Source organism: Pipistrellus kuhlii, unplaced genomic scaffold (assembly GCF_014108245.1).
Source record: "Pipistrellus kuhlii isolate mPipKuh1 unplaced genomic scaffold, mPipKuh1.p scaffold_m20_p_1, whole genome shotgun sequence".
Lineage (NCBI taxonomy): Eukaryota > Metazoa > Chordata > Mammalia > Chiroptera > Vespertilionidae > Pipistrellus > Pipistrellus kuhlii.
In genome coordinates this window covers 41,178,353-41,196,137 of record NW_023425404.1, presented here as the reverse complement: position 1 = coordinate 41,196,137, position 17,785 = coordinate 41,178,353, and the positions used below count along the sequence as shown (strand labels likewise).

Here is a 17,785-nt window from a genome sequence, read left to right as displayed (position 1 = left end):
TACTAGGTTTGCTGGATGCTAAAAGAGTTCAAATGTGGTCACGTATTTGGGAAATACTTGGTTAAAGGAAGTTCAAAAGTTTATTTCCTGTAGGACTTTAGGAACTTAACTTTATTGGTATGCATTGTGACATTCCAAGAAATATATCATGTGGCACTAGGCAAGCTTATTTGTCAATGGGATGGGTTTTATATGAGGTTCTTACAGACTGGATAGGAACACTTTTCAAAAGCATTGGCCCAGAGGGAAAACTATAAATTCCTTAGCATGGGATTCTAGGCCATCCATACGTGTTTTTCCAATCTATTGTGCAGTCTTACCTATTAATATAAGCATCCCCAGTAAAATATGATGCCTTTGCTCTCACTTCTGCTCTCTGGAAAGCCGCTTCCCCCCCACCCCCCCGCCCCCCTCCCTCTCTCTCTCTCTCTCTCTCTCTCTCTCTCTGCCTGTGTAAATCCTAGCCACATATGAGGTCCAGCTAAATGCCATTTTAATGAGAATTTTCTTAATGAGACTAAAGTGTTAATTTTCTCCTCTGAAATCCTACTTCATCTTGTATCTTTTAACATCTGTGTTACAGGTCACTTCCATTCCAAGAGCATTATAAATTCTGTGAGGTCAACAAATGTCAGTGATGGGCTTCCACAGGCAGGCTCTATGCTAAATGTGGGAGAATGTTCCTGACGTCACGAAGCGTACACTCCTGCCTGCTTGACAAGCATGCACCTGTAATTAGAATGTGTGCAAAAACTGAAGTAAAAATATAGAAGGCTATGGATGTAGAGAGAAGAGTTAGGGAAAACTTTTATTCTTTGTTTTATCCCTATCCACCCTGCCTTTATGGATATTTAATACCTAGAGGTAAATTCTAAATTATTAATTTTTTAAAATGGCAATGGCCTGACTTATTAGAAAATTATATCATCTTTATATCAATTAATCTCTCCTTTGTAAAAACTAGCTATTTAGATCTGAGGACGTATTCTACAATGTGAAGAGAACTTACCGGGAAGAAAAGGGATAGTTCTAACGTTACAAAACCAACTCAGCAATATGACAGGAAATGCTCTGATATCAAAAGACGGTTATCAGATTTCCCTGTGACTTAAAGTGCCACTTGCCCATCCCAAGAGGGTCAGTATTGAACTGCATTAGAGAAATAACCAAAAGGGTTAAATGACCTGCTCCACTCCCTAAAATCTGCCTGCCTTCTTCAGCCTGCACTTGAACTTAGTCCTCTGTCAGGAGTGTGATGGCCTGGTAATGTGTGGGCGCAGACTGGCTTATCGATCCCCTGACATTTCTCACTGCTCTATGGTCCAGGCTCCTGGATCATTCACTGGCTTTCCTGCCTCTGGGGCTGGGCTGTATTTCCCTCCGTTGTAAGAGGTTGTTTTCCTTATGAAGGAGCAGAGCAAGCTTTCTTGACACCTCTCCCCAGGCTGCCCCATCTCTTCCTGGCGTGTTCTGCCCTCTAGTGACCATGAGCCACTCTCCCATCCTGGGCACCACGTGGAATCTGCGCAGAGTTGTTAGGTTGACAATATTTTGTGTGAAACTCCAATATTCAATTCTCATGGGATTACAGCCCTAATCTCCTACTGATACTACCCACAAATTAAAAAAAATAAAAAACACCCATGAGAGGTGAAATCCACAACTCACGTAGACTTAGATTCAGATACAACTGCCTCATTTATTCATTTAAATATAACCTAAGGATGTTTAAACAATGTGAAAAAGGAAGGTTAAAAAGAAGGTTTTGCCATATCATGCAGGACTTTGCAACGCCTCGCACACAGAAGGAAGTCACTATTTAGCTCATTGTTAGGTTACTTGCTAGATTAACTCCTCCAAATTCCAGTTTAATCATCTTTGAAGGTAACTGAAGCTGAAGTTTGTAAATCTCTGAACTGCATACTGACTATGTTTCTCCAGTGTATGAAACAGCAGCCGTAGGTCTGGAGAACTCTGCTGACAAATCTGAGTCTTCAGGCTCAAGACCACTCTAATGAGACCATCCTCCTGCAAACTCTGGTTCATGAGCAAGCCGTCTTGTAACTACAATCATTTCAACTCTCCAATCCTTCTAAATTAATTTCAAATTATATTACACAGGTTCTTTGCCTTCCTGGCTTAGACTGCCCCATCAAAAGTTGGGACGATGTCGCCGACTCTTTTGCATTTCATAGCAAAAGACGTTTTATTTTATTTTATTTTAAAGATATATTTTATTGTTTTTTTACAGAGAGGAAGAGAGAGGGATAGAGAGTCAGAAACATTGATGAGAGAGAATCATTGATCAGCTGCCTCCTGCATACCCCCACTGGGGATGTGCCCGCAACCAAGGGACATGCCCTTGACCGGAATCAAACCCGGGACCCTTCAGTCCGCAGGCCGACACTCTATCCACTGAGCCAAACCGGTTTTGGCAGCAAAAGACATTTTAAAAGCAAAATCTGCTCATTGGAATTTCATTAGAATTTCCCCTAGTCATCAACAAACAGTATTAAGCACACATGGTGCACAGTGACTGGCAAGCACATTCAAAGGTTTATCGTCGGTAAAATGAGCTTATTGGGAGAAGACCCAAAAGGACTGGCCAAAGAATACCTCTAAACAACAAAATAATTCTCAAATGATTCCCAAAGTAGTTTTTCTTTTCTTTCTTTCTTAGCTCTGTGTTGTTTTGTTTTGTTGTTGTTGTTAGTTAGTCCTTGGTACAAGACTATTAATGTAGTCATAAAATGAAATGTTTAACACTTTTTACTTTTTGAAATGAATAATCTTTCACCAGTTAAAAAAAAAAAAAAACATTTCAGAAATAGAAACTGATTATTCTTACAATTTAATGACCTGATCATCTGGTCAAATATAAGTTTCCCTCACCGAGAAGCAGTTTTTAAAATTTCTCCCACGGTTGGAGACTCGTAATTTTTATTCAAGAATATAATATATCAGTGAAAACAGGAAAAGGAGGGGGGGGGTGTGGGTTACTGTTGTTTAAGAAAATAAGAACTCAAAAGATCCCTTCAGAGCCAAATTTTTCTTGCTTAAACAGCTCGACAGGTGCCAGTGGAGAAAAACAGGCCACTGGATGTGGCCCCGCCCCCCCCCCTCCCCGCGGCGGCCATGCCCTGAGGCTTCAGGTGCCCTCCTCGGTGCACTGGACACTGACAGAGTCACAGGGGCATCGGCGCTCTGCTTCTCAAACTGAGCAACAGGACTTCCTGCAATAATGGCTATTCTGTACCATGCTGTGCGGTGCAGTAGCTACTGATCACATGTGAGCACTTACAGTGAGGGTAGTGCAAATGAGGTTCAGAATTTTAAATGTGATTTAACTTAAATTAACTAAAACCTCCATAGCCATATGTGGTTACTGGCCACTGTCCTTCACAGATGGCATTCTAGAAAATTTTTTTAGTGAAACAGTACTTTCTGGTTTTAAGATTTTGTGTTTGGTTCTTGCCCTGAGATGACTGATTTAATCACGCTCCCGTATTCAGAATCATTATTTCCCCCGCCCCCTTTTTAAAAAATAGGTCGGTTTATCGTACCTAAGGAGAGGTTGAGTTAAGCTTTTCAAGGGCGCTCCTGAGAAAGAAGTCACCCAAAAGGGAAAAAAAACAATAGCAGAGGAGAGGAGATGAAAGACATGATTGTCAAAATGTTGATAATTTTGAAACTGGGAGTTCACTGGAGACACACAAGGGGGCTCAAGGCATTAATCTTCCTGCCTTTGTGTGTGTGTGTGAAAGTTTCCAATACTTTAAACAAAAAATATAGGCAGTTTATGATGATTTAGGTAATTTATAATAGTTACTGAAGAAAAAGAACATACAAATGAAATTTATTAACAGTGTTTTAGGAGGTAGAAACACATAGTATGTGTTATTTGATCAATAAAAACAATCAGAAAGAGCACAATGATAAATATTGAGTCCTAAGTCAGAAGAATAGAAAAAAATATTTAAAAGATAAACTGATTCTCCAGTAAAAATGCGCTCACACGATAATCCGTGAATGTAGCTTTCATTCACCAATGGCAATAAGAAAGGACTTGACTGGACTATTACTTTTACTACAGAGTGTGAAAGTTCTTTTTCAGATGGTAGTGATTCCAGGTGGAAATTTTCCTTTAGACAATTCTCACTCCCCCCCCCGCCCGCCCTTTCTGATGCTGCTTTTACTAGAATAACCTGCCCTAAGCCGCTTGACTTTGTGGATACCTCCTGCTGCAGGGTAGAATGAAAGTCCTTTTGGCTTCTGATGCTGCGGGAAAGTCCTTAGAACATACAACAGACCAGAATATTGGCCTATATATGGCATTGACTAGATTTATGATCTTGAATAAGTCTCTTTAACTTTTCTGAGCTTGTTCCTTATTTCATCTATGGAGATAATCACTATCTCAGAGAGCTGTTTGAAATGTATATAATATATGCTACCTGGTTTAAAGTTTCACAGGTACACATAGAGGGTTAAGAGTTTACAAGCATATAACAGGATTTTCTCCAAATTAAAAAATAGCATAGTTGAAGTTTTAAGTTCTGGTGGCAGTGAGCATGCAATCATACATTCTAGCAGAGGGTCCTTATGGTCTCTTTCTCCTTCCAAACCCGTTTTTAATAGGCCTACTCTCGTCCTCAGAGTGACAGGCATGCACACTTCCATTTAAATTTATTGCCAAGAAATGTAAAAGGTTGGGAAATACGTTAAGGAAACCGTATATTCTATTATAAATAACATTCAATTTAGTCTTTCTAGGAGTATCTTTACTTATAGAACATATTCAATATATTTCAGACAACATGTATGAAACCAGGCCCCTCACTCACTGTAAATTATTTAAATTATTATCAGGCCTTAAGAATTTGGTAACTATTACTTTTAAGGCATGTTTTACCCTGAATTAGCTCAGTTTCAGAACCTATAGAAAGAAGTCACCTTCACTTCCATGGCTGGCAAACACAACAGGCTGATCACCGGGAGTGTCCTTTCTGGAGAAACAAACTGATCTCTCAGGAGAAAAGACCTCAGGATGCTGGGTTACAGGTCTCCCTTCCAGGAAGCCCGCTAGTTGCGAAGCCCCACACAGCACAACTGCAGAGCCACCACTTCACTTCAGTGATTCCTCCTCTAATGTGGACAGACAGCGAATGTGGACTACTGGAAGAAAATGTCCAACAACAAGAAGCAACAAGCAACAGTAACCTCAAAGTGACCCACAGGAGCCAGAGACAATGTAGAACCCATTTCAAAACAAAACACACCTAAAATAAAATATTCTAAAATCAACAACTGTATTTATCCAATACATTTGTTAAAATCTACTAGCAAATTCTGTCTAGAACAGTCTTGTGTTAGTGTTTCATTCAGTTGTTCATTCTATAATACTGGTAGTGAATTGTGTGAACACTCTTAGATTTAATATGTACCACGTGGATTTGGGCAAACTGTTTTCAATACAGACCAGATCCACTAAATGAAACTATAACTATATCATGAGTGTTCCAACATGCTCCCCCAATAGATAGCATTACATTTTAATGTTTCAATGAAGATACCAGCAGAAAAAAAATAAATACATATATATATTTATATATATAATATATATATATATATATAATATATATAAATTATATATACATACATAATTTGTAAAATAAGAATAAAAACAGAATCATCACAAAACAAGAAAAACTTTAGGAATTAAAATAACCAAAATTTTAAAATTAAAGAAGAGAAACTTGAAAGAAATATTCCAGAAAAATAGGATAAGGAGACAGGAGAGAACAGAAAACAGGAGAGAACAGGAGATTATCAAATCAATCCAAGAGGCAGAGAGAATAGAGAAATCTTCAAAGAAATAACACCTGATTTTAAAAATAGGCACATGTATGATCTTGATAAAAATTAAAGCTGGTTTAAAATTATACCAGTAATACATATCTCAGGCCTTAGATGCTCACCTGCCTGAAGTAAGTATATGGATATTATTAAATATTACACATTATTGTACTTTGGTTGTTTATTTCAATGTTGTTTATGCCGTCTTCTCATCTAAATTATAAACTCATCAATGCCAGGAATAATATTTGCCACTTAGCAGGCACATATTCTATTTCTGATAAATACTTGCTAAACTCATTTGCTTTGAAGATGACTTGAGTTTCCATTAAGCTCTGTGACTCTTGAGAGGGTTCAGTCTTTAAGGCCTGGTACAAAAGGTAAAGGTCATTCTCAGCTAAAACAGTTACTTGAGACTCCAGGAACAACTCTGAGAATCCAGCTCTTATATCAAGTCTGGAATGAAGTCGTTTTACTCAACAATGACAAACGTAAAGTCAGTCAAATTGTCTTTGTTTAAATGCCCTTAAACGTTTTGGCCCATTCAGTCTCCTCTTTAGAAAACTTGGTCTGAACATCTAGCCAGACACATAGTTCTACGGTACCAGTGAGTGGAATATGTAGGCCATGAATCAGACTCCACTGTGAAAACTAATCCTTGAGTCACGATCATAATATTCCACTGGCACCCACCCCGGGGACAAGGTATTCATTTAAGAGTGCCACTCTTTCACGCAAAGCATGAAGCATCAAGTAGCTCCCACTCATCATTACAGTCATCACGTAAATATCCTGGTTTGGTTATCTGTTTGTGCAAGGCTGTCTGGCCACCCTCATCTCTCAGGGTCCTCCCGTCGCCTCTGCCCCATCCCAAAGGGTCTCCTGGCTTCATTCATTACTTTACTTACTAAATGTTTGTTGAGTGTCTCTTTTGAGTGAGGCCCTGTTCTAGGTCCTGGTGCTGTAACAGTGAGCAAGACAAAAAGTCCCTGATTTGGGGAATCCCATTCTAGTAAATCAGAGCCCAGAAAAGATTGCCCATTTGCTTAATCCCTTGTCTAGAATTCTCCTCTGATCAATTCTAGAAAATTTACATTTGCCTGCCTGCTTGCTTGGATATGTATTTCCATCTCTCCATCTTTAACTTTTTTCTTGCTATGTTTCCTTTTTTCATTCTCCCCCCCCCCCCCCCCCCCATCTTATGAGGCTCCCTGAAATTAGGCTAAGCCATTTGGTAGCCATAAAGACTACAAAAACCAGCCATCAGTAAGATTTCTTTAAGTTGCTCGAATGGAAGAACAGTTCCTAAGATTTTCATATACTGATTTATACAAGAGAAGTAATATATAATTTTAAGAAGCGCTAAAGTTATAAATAAAGAATTTTTATTTTTCAACTTTTTCCTTATAGAGCTATGACTATCAAACCTCAGAGGGAAGGTAGGGAAGGGTGGGGGTAAGGGAGAGAGATTAACCAAAGGACTTGTATGCATTCATATAAGCCTAACCGGTGGACACAGCCAACAGGGAGGTGAGGGCAGAAGTGGGGGTGGGTGGGAAGGTAATGGGGGGATGAGGACAAATATGTAATTCCTTACCAATAAAGAAATTAAAATGTAAAAAAAAAGAAAGAAAATAAAAAATAAATAGAACAACGACAATAATAGCAATAAATAAATATAAGATATTTCCAAAGTAAAAAAAAGGATAGTTCATAACTCAGCATGTATTATATATGATGTTTCAATTCATTATATAAACCATGTGTAATATTTAAACATTCTTAGTAGTACCCTATCTGGCACTGCTAAAGGAAAGAATATTGAAAAGACTAAAAATGTTCACAAAGAGGAAGATAGAAGATGTTGCTTGAATAAACCAGCATAATGAAGAAAGATATAACATTTCAAATAAACTAGGGTAACAGCCATGATGAATTAAATAAATTTCTTTAAGGAGAACTGCATGCCTTATAGACCAATATGTTTAAGTCCTTAGGAGAAACTAAAAGGTAAACGGGGGAAATTTAATAGAATTCTGGGAGAATATATTATTAAGGTTCTTTTGTGAGGCAGGTAGGCAACCTTACTCATGTATTTCTCTTGGTCTGAACAATCTCTCCCGTATTACATGGTCTCAATCAATAACTACTCTAAATGCCTCAGGGGATTTGAATCTTTGCGAATTATTCGGCCTTAGCCACAGTGTACCTATGGCTCTTCTTTATGTAAAAGCAGGACAGGGACCATTGAATACTTCAACTAGGAACAGTATCACTGCTCTCATAAATGAATGGTCCTAAACCTTGCTTCTCAAAGTGTGTTCGGGGGAATAGGAACACTGGTGTGACTTGAGAGCTTGTTGGAAATACGGAACTCTCAGGCCCTGCCACAGACCTACTGAACCAGAATCTGCATTTAACAACTGACAACTTAACCCGCCATTCTCCAACTGCAATCCCTAAAGCATTAGAAGACAATACCGACCACCAACAGTTTGAGAGGGGAAAAAAAAAAAAAATTAAGTAGTCCTGGGTAATGTTATTTTAGCTATATCATAAAATGTTACATGCTCAACTTCTGTAAGGGAAACTAAAGATAAAAATTCTGTTAAAAATATTCCTTTACTTAATGGACAACTGAATTTAAAGATATTGTCTGTTGTGCTACCAATATCCTTGATGTAAATTTGTTGCTGCTTCGTAGTATTTTTTTTGGTTACAATAAGCCCCAAACATTGCAGAGTGTTATGGTTTTGAAATACATATAAGTCAAGAGAAGGCCTGATCTCCCCCTCCCCGCCCCACTACACCCCCACACAGATACCCTCTCAAGCCTAAATAGAGACATCCTCTTGGTCAAGGTGTTCTTTGTTGTGACTTGCCATGAACGGAGCTACAAGACACACAGACATGCTACTGCTTGCCCTTCCAAGTTCTCAGACCTGCTCTGGTTACATCTAAGCTGTTTAGTTAAATCTCATTGAAGGTAAGATTGCTTTCCAATAATTGCTCCCATGTTGAGGGCCTTCCTCAAAAGATGTCACTGAATCAAGAGAAGATCTGTTCATCTCCTGTTTTGAGAGGTTTTCTTTTATAAATCTCTTAAATGTCTGTCTTCTTCTGACCATAGCCTTCCGATCTCACACACGGACAAACAAAGAGTACTGAATCACACACTTGAGCAATACTTCAGGTATTTCCTGGCTCTATTGACAACATCATTGGTCCGCTTTCTCAGCACTCACTTGCTCCTACAGCTAACCACCCTCCTGACCTCAACACGTTGGCCGGCCACACCCATTGGCTCTGCCAAGCCCCTTCTGCCTAAATTGGCTCCTGGTCCTGGCTTCTCCTGCTCCACCTTGTTCCACTCTCATGCATAGTGAAGGGGAGAGCGGGTTTAAAATGGTAAAGACCCACAATAGCTAGCACCTGGTAGGCTCCATTCCCTGCCTGGAGGAAGCCAGTGGCACAAAAGCAAAGGTGCCTGCTCTTCAAATGGTTTCCAGGAATCGGCCTTAAGCCCTGACTTGTTTCCTATGCGGAAGCTCTGTTTTAGCTTTGTTTTATTTTTGGTGGTAGGGAGGAAACTGAGAAAGAGTAGTGCTGTTCAAATGGAATTGTGACTATTCACAGGTGGCCTCAAGTTTTTACTTCTAATTTCCTTCACTTCATATTGCCGAATCTCCATTTTGGTGTTTACGGTGTACACTTGCTTATCCTATAGTTCTAAGATGAAACAACAGGGAAGTACAGCTACCCCTCACCCCCCAGAATATAGACTACAATGTTCTTGTAGACAGAGAATCTGTGTTACGCATCTTATATCCACCTAATACTTACTGTCGTCTATATAGTAGCCACTAACTATATACCTTGCCTACACTATTTCACACCTATTTAGTGACATTTAGCAAGCAATCTTCACTTGCTATTTTGCTTCCTTACCTGTTTCATTCGTATTTCAACCAGGCTTTTTCCCCACTATTTTCCTGAGAATACTCTTGCTAATGTCCCGAAGGACTACTTACTGCCCCATTCGAAGGATACGTAAATTCTGTGGCACTATATGCTGCCCACCTTGAATTTTTCCTTCCCTGGCCTTCCACAACTCCATGCTTTCCAGGACTCTGCCCTCTAGAGACTCTTTCTTAGTCTTCTCTTTATCTCTTCTTCCACTGTCTCCCCAGGCTTCATGGTCCCAAAGTTCTGATTATCCCCAGTCACCCCCAATCCCTATCTCACTTCCATGCTTTTCAGTTCATCCTTACACAAGGCTTTGACTATACTCAAAACTCCCAACCTCTATCTCCAGCTCTGATATCTCCCCTGAGCATTGTCCTGTACCTCCACCTGCCCTACTGGACAGGGCAGCCTCCCAGCACATAAACGTAATCATGCTCGACTTCCCCGTCAGTCTCCAATCTGGTCCCTTCTCCTGAATACCCCATCTCAGTTCATGCTATCACCATTCACCCAAAAATCTAAGTTAAAAAAAAAGAAGATTCACTTATAATCCGCAGTGTCATAAAAATATCACTTAAAAACACAGAAATGAGCACATTACACTTGGAAGTAAAGACTTCTGTTGCCTATCTATTTTCTGTCAGCAGGAGGCTAACACTGCTTTCTCTTCAGCATGGACACACCCAAAGGGACTCCAACCCACTTTTAGTTCATTATCTCCTCCCATATCGCTGGACTTTCTATGCTTGAGTCACACTCAACCCTTTTTAGGGTGAGTCTTTCACCCAACTGGCCTTGCATGTGCGACTGACTGCTTCTGCCGAGAGCAGGGACTTTCAACTGGTGTGCCACAATTATTTTTAACACCCGACTATTTAGTCAAGGGCACTGGCCTCTCTTCCCTTAGATTGTCAAATAAAAAATAAAAATGATAACAGGCAACACAAAAGAATCCATCTAGTGTGAATGAATCAAAATTATACCTACTTTTTGTCAGATTAGCAAAAAAATATATATTTTTTGGTGTGTCCCAGAATATTAGTAATTACTTTATGTGTGCCATGCGATGTAAAAGGTTGAAAATTGCTGGCCTAGAGCAAGGATTCTCAGCAGGTGTCAATCTGGTCCCCATGAGACATGTGGCAATGACCGGAGATGTTTTTTGATTGTCCCAACTGGGGAACTGGGGTGCTTCTGGCCTCCAGTGGGTAGAGGCCAGGGATGCGGCAACACATCCCAAAAGGCACAGACCTAACCCCACACAACAAAAAGTAACCAGCCCTCCATGTCCATAGTGCTGAGACTGAGGATCACTGCCCTGGAGCATCCTCCTTGATTTCTCTGCCTGGGGAGCGACAACTCACCTACTAAGCCTCAGATCAAATGCCACCTCCTCTGTGAAGCCTTCCTCTACCGACCAGGTCTTCTCCTCCAGACAGACTGCTGCATCTTTCTCACTTCCTCCTACACACCTCTATTTCAGCACATCACACATTACCCTGAAGTTTCTCTTTGTTTACCAGTGTGTCTCTCTTACTAGAACGGGAGCTCCTAAAATAGAGACTGCACGTTATTATCTTTTATTCCTCGAGCTTGGGTCAGTGCCCGGTAAATAGCAGGGACTCACATGTGTGCTACATGGAATAATTAAAGAAGACACATCTACAGAGAAAGTAAAAGTATTTTTGAAGCAAACAGTTCAACTCCTTGACCCACTCTGAAATTAATATTACTGTTCCTCAGTTCTAAGAAATATGCATACACAAGCATACATTTCTCACTAAGTTTCCAAAATTGGTCATTTAACAATGTTGCATCGTAGTTTGAGAGTCAATATTTATAAACTATATTAGAGTTTTTTAATTAATTTTTTAGAGAGAAAGGAAAGGGGGGGGGGGAATTGAGTACAGGGGAGAGGGGAGAGGGAGAAAGGGAGAAACTGATACATCAGATTGGCTGCCTCCTGCATGTTCCCCACCAGGGACCGAGCCCACAACCCAGACATGTGCTCTGACCAGGAATCGAACCAGCAACGTTTTGGTGCACAGTATGATACACAACCAACTGACCTATACCGGCCAGAGTAAAACTACATTGGTTTTTATAGGGAAGATTAAGTGTTGTTCAAAATAAATTTAACCAAATGTCTCTAAATATGCTGTTAAAGTTAATAAAATGAAAACCAAGAAAATAATGGAACACTAAAGCATATATTTAAGACAATTATTTTAGGAAGGACAACTAAGTTATTGAAACGTATTGTATAATCTTGAGATTAGTGTTAAAGGCTTTTGAAATCACTGAGACATAGTCTTTTAAAATCGAACTACACTAAGCTTAAGCAATTTACCTACCCAGGATTAAGTAATAGAAAATGGACAAAAAAGTTTCATAACAAAAAGAAAAAATGTAAAGCCAGACTTTCTGACAAAAACATGCATATTGTGAAGAATGGAAAAAATATAAAACTTTGGGAGAAATGCTAAAAATGTATTTTAAATAATAAGGTAATGAAAACTCTGAACATAATATATGAAATTTAGAAAACAACAGATAGAGAAAAATAAAATGATAGCGAGTAAATTAACTATTACACAGATTTTAGAAATAGGAATAGTAATTTCTATAACTGGATAAAAACTACTTTGGTTCCTTGATTTACTACTTGATAGACCTGACAAAATATTACATACCATGTTAAAACATCAAATACCTACTTTCAGATAAACAGCCATGAAACAGCCTTTACAAAAGTAATATTGTTTTCCAAAAGTATATGTAGTAAACATATGTCAGTTACTGGTAGAGTCTTTGATAGCAAATAAGTAAAATAAACACCATCATGGAGACAACAAGGCTCATCTTACCATTCTAAATAGTAAACACAGAACAGAGCCCTGTCACACATACAGGTAAGAGTTGTCACTCAATTTAAAAAAGTAGCCATTAATGGGCTGCTGATTAGAGAGAGCTAGCAAACGGATCCTATGCCACAAGGAAAGAAGATGTAGTCCTCTCAGGGCTTTAGAATCAAGGGTCCCTGACCAAAGCAGTGATTTGATTTCACGGCTGCTCGGTGCAGATAGCTGACATTACCAAATGCTACTCTAATATCAACTTGTTAAATGGGAATCCAGACTCAGCAAATCAGAACACTAACCCAGACTCACTGGAGTCATGGGAAATATTTTGGGAGCTGTTTATTTATAAATGAGTTACAATATACCACTATAATTAGATTAATAAATAATTATTGATAAACACGGGATTATTTCTAAAATACCATTATTGTTGCCACTGCTATATTTAGAAAACATAGTATTTTCCTCTTAAAACAAGCCCTTCACTTACCATTAATCATTTAGATCAATTTTGATCTGGTATATGTTGAATTTAACTCTTTTATAAAGAGCAGTTTAATAAACAATTTCAAGCTCTCTGGAAAATTACACACTTTTGAACCATTTTATAATCCAATAATCTACCCAAAAAATAGAATCTGCACAAAGGTAGGCATTTGGCTGTCACACAAAAAAATATTTGTAAGCTTACTAAGTTAAATAAAACCAATAAAAGTGCATATTTTTAGCCATGCAAACTACTTAGTCACACTTTATTAAAAACATTAAAAATACTATTTTCAAAAGCATAAACAACAACAAACTATACCACTGCCACAAAATAACCTATTTTAAGGATATTGCTATAAGTATTTCTAGGTTAATTATTCTTTGCAGATTAATGACTTCATGAAAAGTAAAATAAATTTACAAGGTACATGTAAATTCAAATAGCAAACTATTAATATATGTTTCTTTAAAGTACCACTTCATTGCTTTCTTTTAGGGGTCAAAACAGTTAAATAGACTGTCTTCTCCTAAAAGCTAATTTTTAAACAGTTTTGTAAAGAGAATTAACAATTCTAAAAAATAGATAAGCATATGAAATCTGACCTTTTTCATCTTCAGTAAAATAGTTGCTTATATTAACATCTGGGTATTGGGTAACAATAATTATATTTACCAGATTTCAAAAGAGAAAATAAACTAGCAATTGCTGAATATTTTATATACTTTAAGCTACATATCCAGAAGTATTTTTAATCTTTAATATAGATATTGAGTGTTATATAAACACAGATAAACTGATAAGTTTCCACTCCCCTCCCCCCGCAAAAAAAAATTGTTTTGTACTGTCATCTAAAATTGCTTTAGTCAGAAATTTTTTTTTAATTTTCCGGTATTAAAAATGCTTTAATATCCTGGCAAAACCTTCCAAATACAAAATTTTTTTAAATTTAAGGTCCAAACACTTAAGAAACTTTGGAAAGGCCACATTACATAAAGAAATATTTTGGTTAGGATTCATTAGAGTTAAATTAATAATAAAATAAAGCAAAATTAACATAAGAACAAATTAATAAGGTACCTAGAAAATTATGAGAAATACCTAGCAATTGAAACCAAATTAAAATATATAAAGTTTAAAGTTTAATATTGTTGAAGGAGTAAGCTATATTCTAGAAGGCAGTCTTAACTGGTAACTAAAGAAAAATAGGGTGGAAACAAAATTCCTGTGGTTAAGGGTATATACAAATGAAAATGCCATTTATTTTTCCTCTGCTTCAAAGATGAACACAATAGTTTTTAACAATGATCTAATAAAATCATGTTAAAAAACACACACACAGTTTTCTCCATGTTCATTTATAATAAGATTTTCACATAAGTTATTTAAAAATATTTTAAATATGCATTCTACATTTTGCTTTATTTCACAATGATTAAGAAGGGAAGAGTACTAAATGAGCATTTTGAAATTTGGAATAAAAAATGAAGTTAGACATTAAAATATGATGCCACTTGAGGGAAGGGAAAAATAAATAAACCAAGGTAAAGTGTTATTATTTAAAGCTTGTTTTTATGCTACAGAAATGTTTTATGGCTTACATCACTTTGGAAAGTTTTTTTTTTTAATGAGTATTTTCTACATTGCTAAAATAAATAGAGTGACAAATTATAGGCAGTTCTTTAGATTTACAAATATAAAGCTCATTTCTACAAAAATATTTGCTAGCGAAGGGCCAGAAAAGTATATAAAACTGTTTAGTTATAATAAATTTTAACCAACTATTTCATAGTTATTCTAATATAAATTAGCATTTACTGAGACCAAAGGAAACTTACCTTACAAGAATGCTTCGAAGATTTAGATAGTTGGTTTGTAAAACTTCTGTTGCTGTCACCTGGTAAATTTTCGACTTGACCTTCATTTCCAGATGCAAACTTTATGAGTAATTGAGATGGTCCCCCTTTAGAACAACTGTGCTTAAGGCTGGATAAACAGGAAACATTTGGGTAAGTTCCTCCCAACGAAATACTTCTTTGTAGAATAGAATGGTTTTTGTTGATTTGTAAATTTGGTCTTTCCAACTGTCCATGGCTATTTCTTTGGTAATCTGCCTTTGGGAAGGATGGTAGACGTGCAGATGTCCTGTCTGTAAGCTTCCTAGACTCTGAATCAGAGTGAAGCTTAGTTTCAGGCATCTCTGGTTTACAATCACCATTCGCAGCTTCACAATCTAGCGTGGCCGCTTTCTGTTGGGTGACATGCACGGAGACACACGAATATCCTCCCGGTGGCTTTTCAGAGACAGTCTGGCGTGGACTATTACCTGCGATAGCCATTTTCCTCTGTGAGGAGCCCTTCCCGTGAAGTGGCCGTATGTCTCTGGCTTCCCCGCGGGTACCCACCGTCCTGGAGAGCCGGAGCCCGTTGACAGCTGTGGAGAGGAATCCCTTGGCGCCAGCACCATCTTCGCTGTGGGCACCTTCACCGGGAGAAATCACGAACTGGTGCGAGGTCTGATAGGATCCTTTGCTTGGGAGGGTACCTGTGCCTGTGGGAGAGATGGGCGGGGTGTTGGAAAGACTCCTGGGGAAAATGACTAAGGAGGAGCAGCGTTTGAGAGGGACTTTGGAGTCTTTGCTGGCCGACAGGGCCATAATCTCGAGGCCATGCTCCAAGTCATCCTCGACAAAAGGAATTGTGCTGGTGCTTCTTGGGAAAATGTCACACGGAGTAATATTCCTGTGTGGCACACTCCTATTGGAGGTGCTGTCCGAAGACACATTCCCACCAAAAAACGTCTCCTCCGTCGGCGGGAAGGTATAGTAACCACTGCTGTCGCTGACGATGCTGTTGGTGTACGAACCTCCACTTGTGATGCTGGTGCATGACCCATAGTCGCTGCCGGTGCTGGTGTAAGACCCGTGTTCACTGGTGGAAAAGTTGCTAAGGCTGCCGCTGCCAATGGCAGGGCTGCTCAAAAAGTGATCCTCATTCACAGCACTCGGCTCACTGTCAACCACGGCCCCGCCGTCCATGCCGTCATCCTTCAGGACACAGGCAAGCGAAGCATCCTCACCATCCTCACCATCCGCGAAGGCACTGAGAGGCTGGAGACAGCTACCGCACCTTGCTGGCTGCAGGGAGATCTGTAGGCAGCTGCTCTTTTTATGGACAATTTCAGGTGAAGGAGCAGATGGTCTCTCCTGAGACGTCACGTTTTCCTTTAATAACGGAGCAGCCAGTGCCGTCTGTCTGGGAGTCAGCTTCACCTGAACGACGCTGGACGCTGAGATCCGTGCGGGTCTCCGGAAGCCCATGGGGACGTCGCTATCTGAGTCATCTCCGGAGGGTTCTGACAGAGGGTAAGTATTGCTTCTCCGGGCTGCAAAGTGCAATCGTAAGCTCTGTGCCATTTGTTCTCATTTCCAAACATGTTAAGGGCTGAAAGTCATAACAAAGATCGCTGTCGGGAGACAGGCTAGCAGCAGCTGCGCTGCGTCGAGAGAAAAAATCATTTGCGGTGCCTGCATAGGGCTGTTAAACGGTCGTCTTTATCCCCAAGTAAAACATGAGATACCAGCTATCACCGGAGGAAAGAGACGGCCCATTCCCGAGACGGACGCTTCCAGAATGACTTGAATTGCTTGTAGTCAGAATGCCTTCAGTCACAAAGCACTTGATTTCCAGCGACCTTTCAGCTGAGCTCAGCTGCAGCGAGCACACTGCCTCACACACTGCCAACCTTGTTTCAATTATACCTTCTCCAATTTGCATGAATGAGTAACACAAGAACAACAATCTTCTAGCATTTCCAGTCGAAACGGTATTTTCTTCTTCACCCCAGCTCTATTAAATGAACATTTAACCACGCGAATCGCAGTGCCTATACTTTTTCCCAGCGCAGTTTGACCACTAATATTTTTACCCATAGGGATAGAATTACAGGAAGTTGGTAGGAATGAAACCCCATGTAATTGAGTATCAAATCGAGGATTGAATTTCCAAATAGTAGCCATACTAGGAATCTAGTCAAGTTAGTTAATGTAGAAAGGAATAGAGACTGTTACTTTTTTTTTTAAAGATAAGTTCCAACAGTTATGCAATTTGGAAATACCAAAACTGTGGTGTGCATTTAAAATGTAGCATGAGATCAAAGAGATAAATATTTTAGCTTCCAAAAAAAACTTCTTATTCAAAGTGAAAGCTGAAGGATGGAAACACAAAATCTGCCTAGTAATACTATTACAAAAATCGAGCATACGGCTGAGAGGGGGGAAAAAAAAAAAAAAAAAAAGGTTTAAGAGAAGCTGTCACCAAGCATTTTCTCCTATAATTTTGGGGCCTATTCCAGCCAAGTAGTACAGTCTTTAAACGATGCCATTTATATTTTGACTATTAAAACTCTGCCAAGAAATAGCATAAGCAAACATTCCATTAAAAATATATGCAGATTAGACAGAAAAAACTATACCCCAATATAGTCTGAGCACACAAGGTATTTTATTCCACTGTCTCTGCGATTTATTCACTTAAGGGAGTGTTTTGGTAAGTAAAGAAGTCGAAAAAGAATTTAACACATCAAATAAACATATCTCAATGCCAATTCTGTTCT

At 38.9% G+C, this 17,785-nt stretch overlaps 1 protein-coding gene across 4 annotated transcripts in view; it reads right to left on the bottom strand.

Moving 5' to 3' along the window:
• NEDD4 (NEDD4 E3 ubiquitin protein ligase) overlaps window positions 1-17,785 on the bottom strand; it is a 118,202-nt gene that overhangs the window by 53,348 nt on the left and 47,069 nt on the right. The window contains exon 1 of one of the 4 annotated variants that reach the window (XM_036441112.2): window positions 15,009-17,433. The exons of 2 other annotated variants lie outside the window; for them this stretch is intronic. In XM_036441112.2, the coding sequence (XP_036297005.1) occupies window positions 15,009-16,586 (1,578 nt within the window). In that variant the 5' untranslated portion in view covers window positions 16,587-17,433. Of the gene's footprint in view, window positions 1-15,008; window positions 17,434-17,785 lie in introns of those variants that run through there. One more of the 4 variants, XM_036441101.2, reaches the window with a different exon arrangement.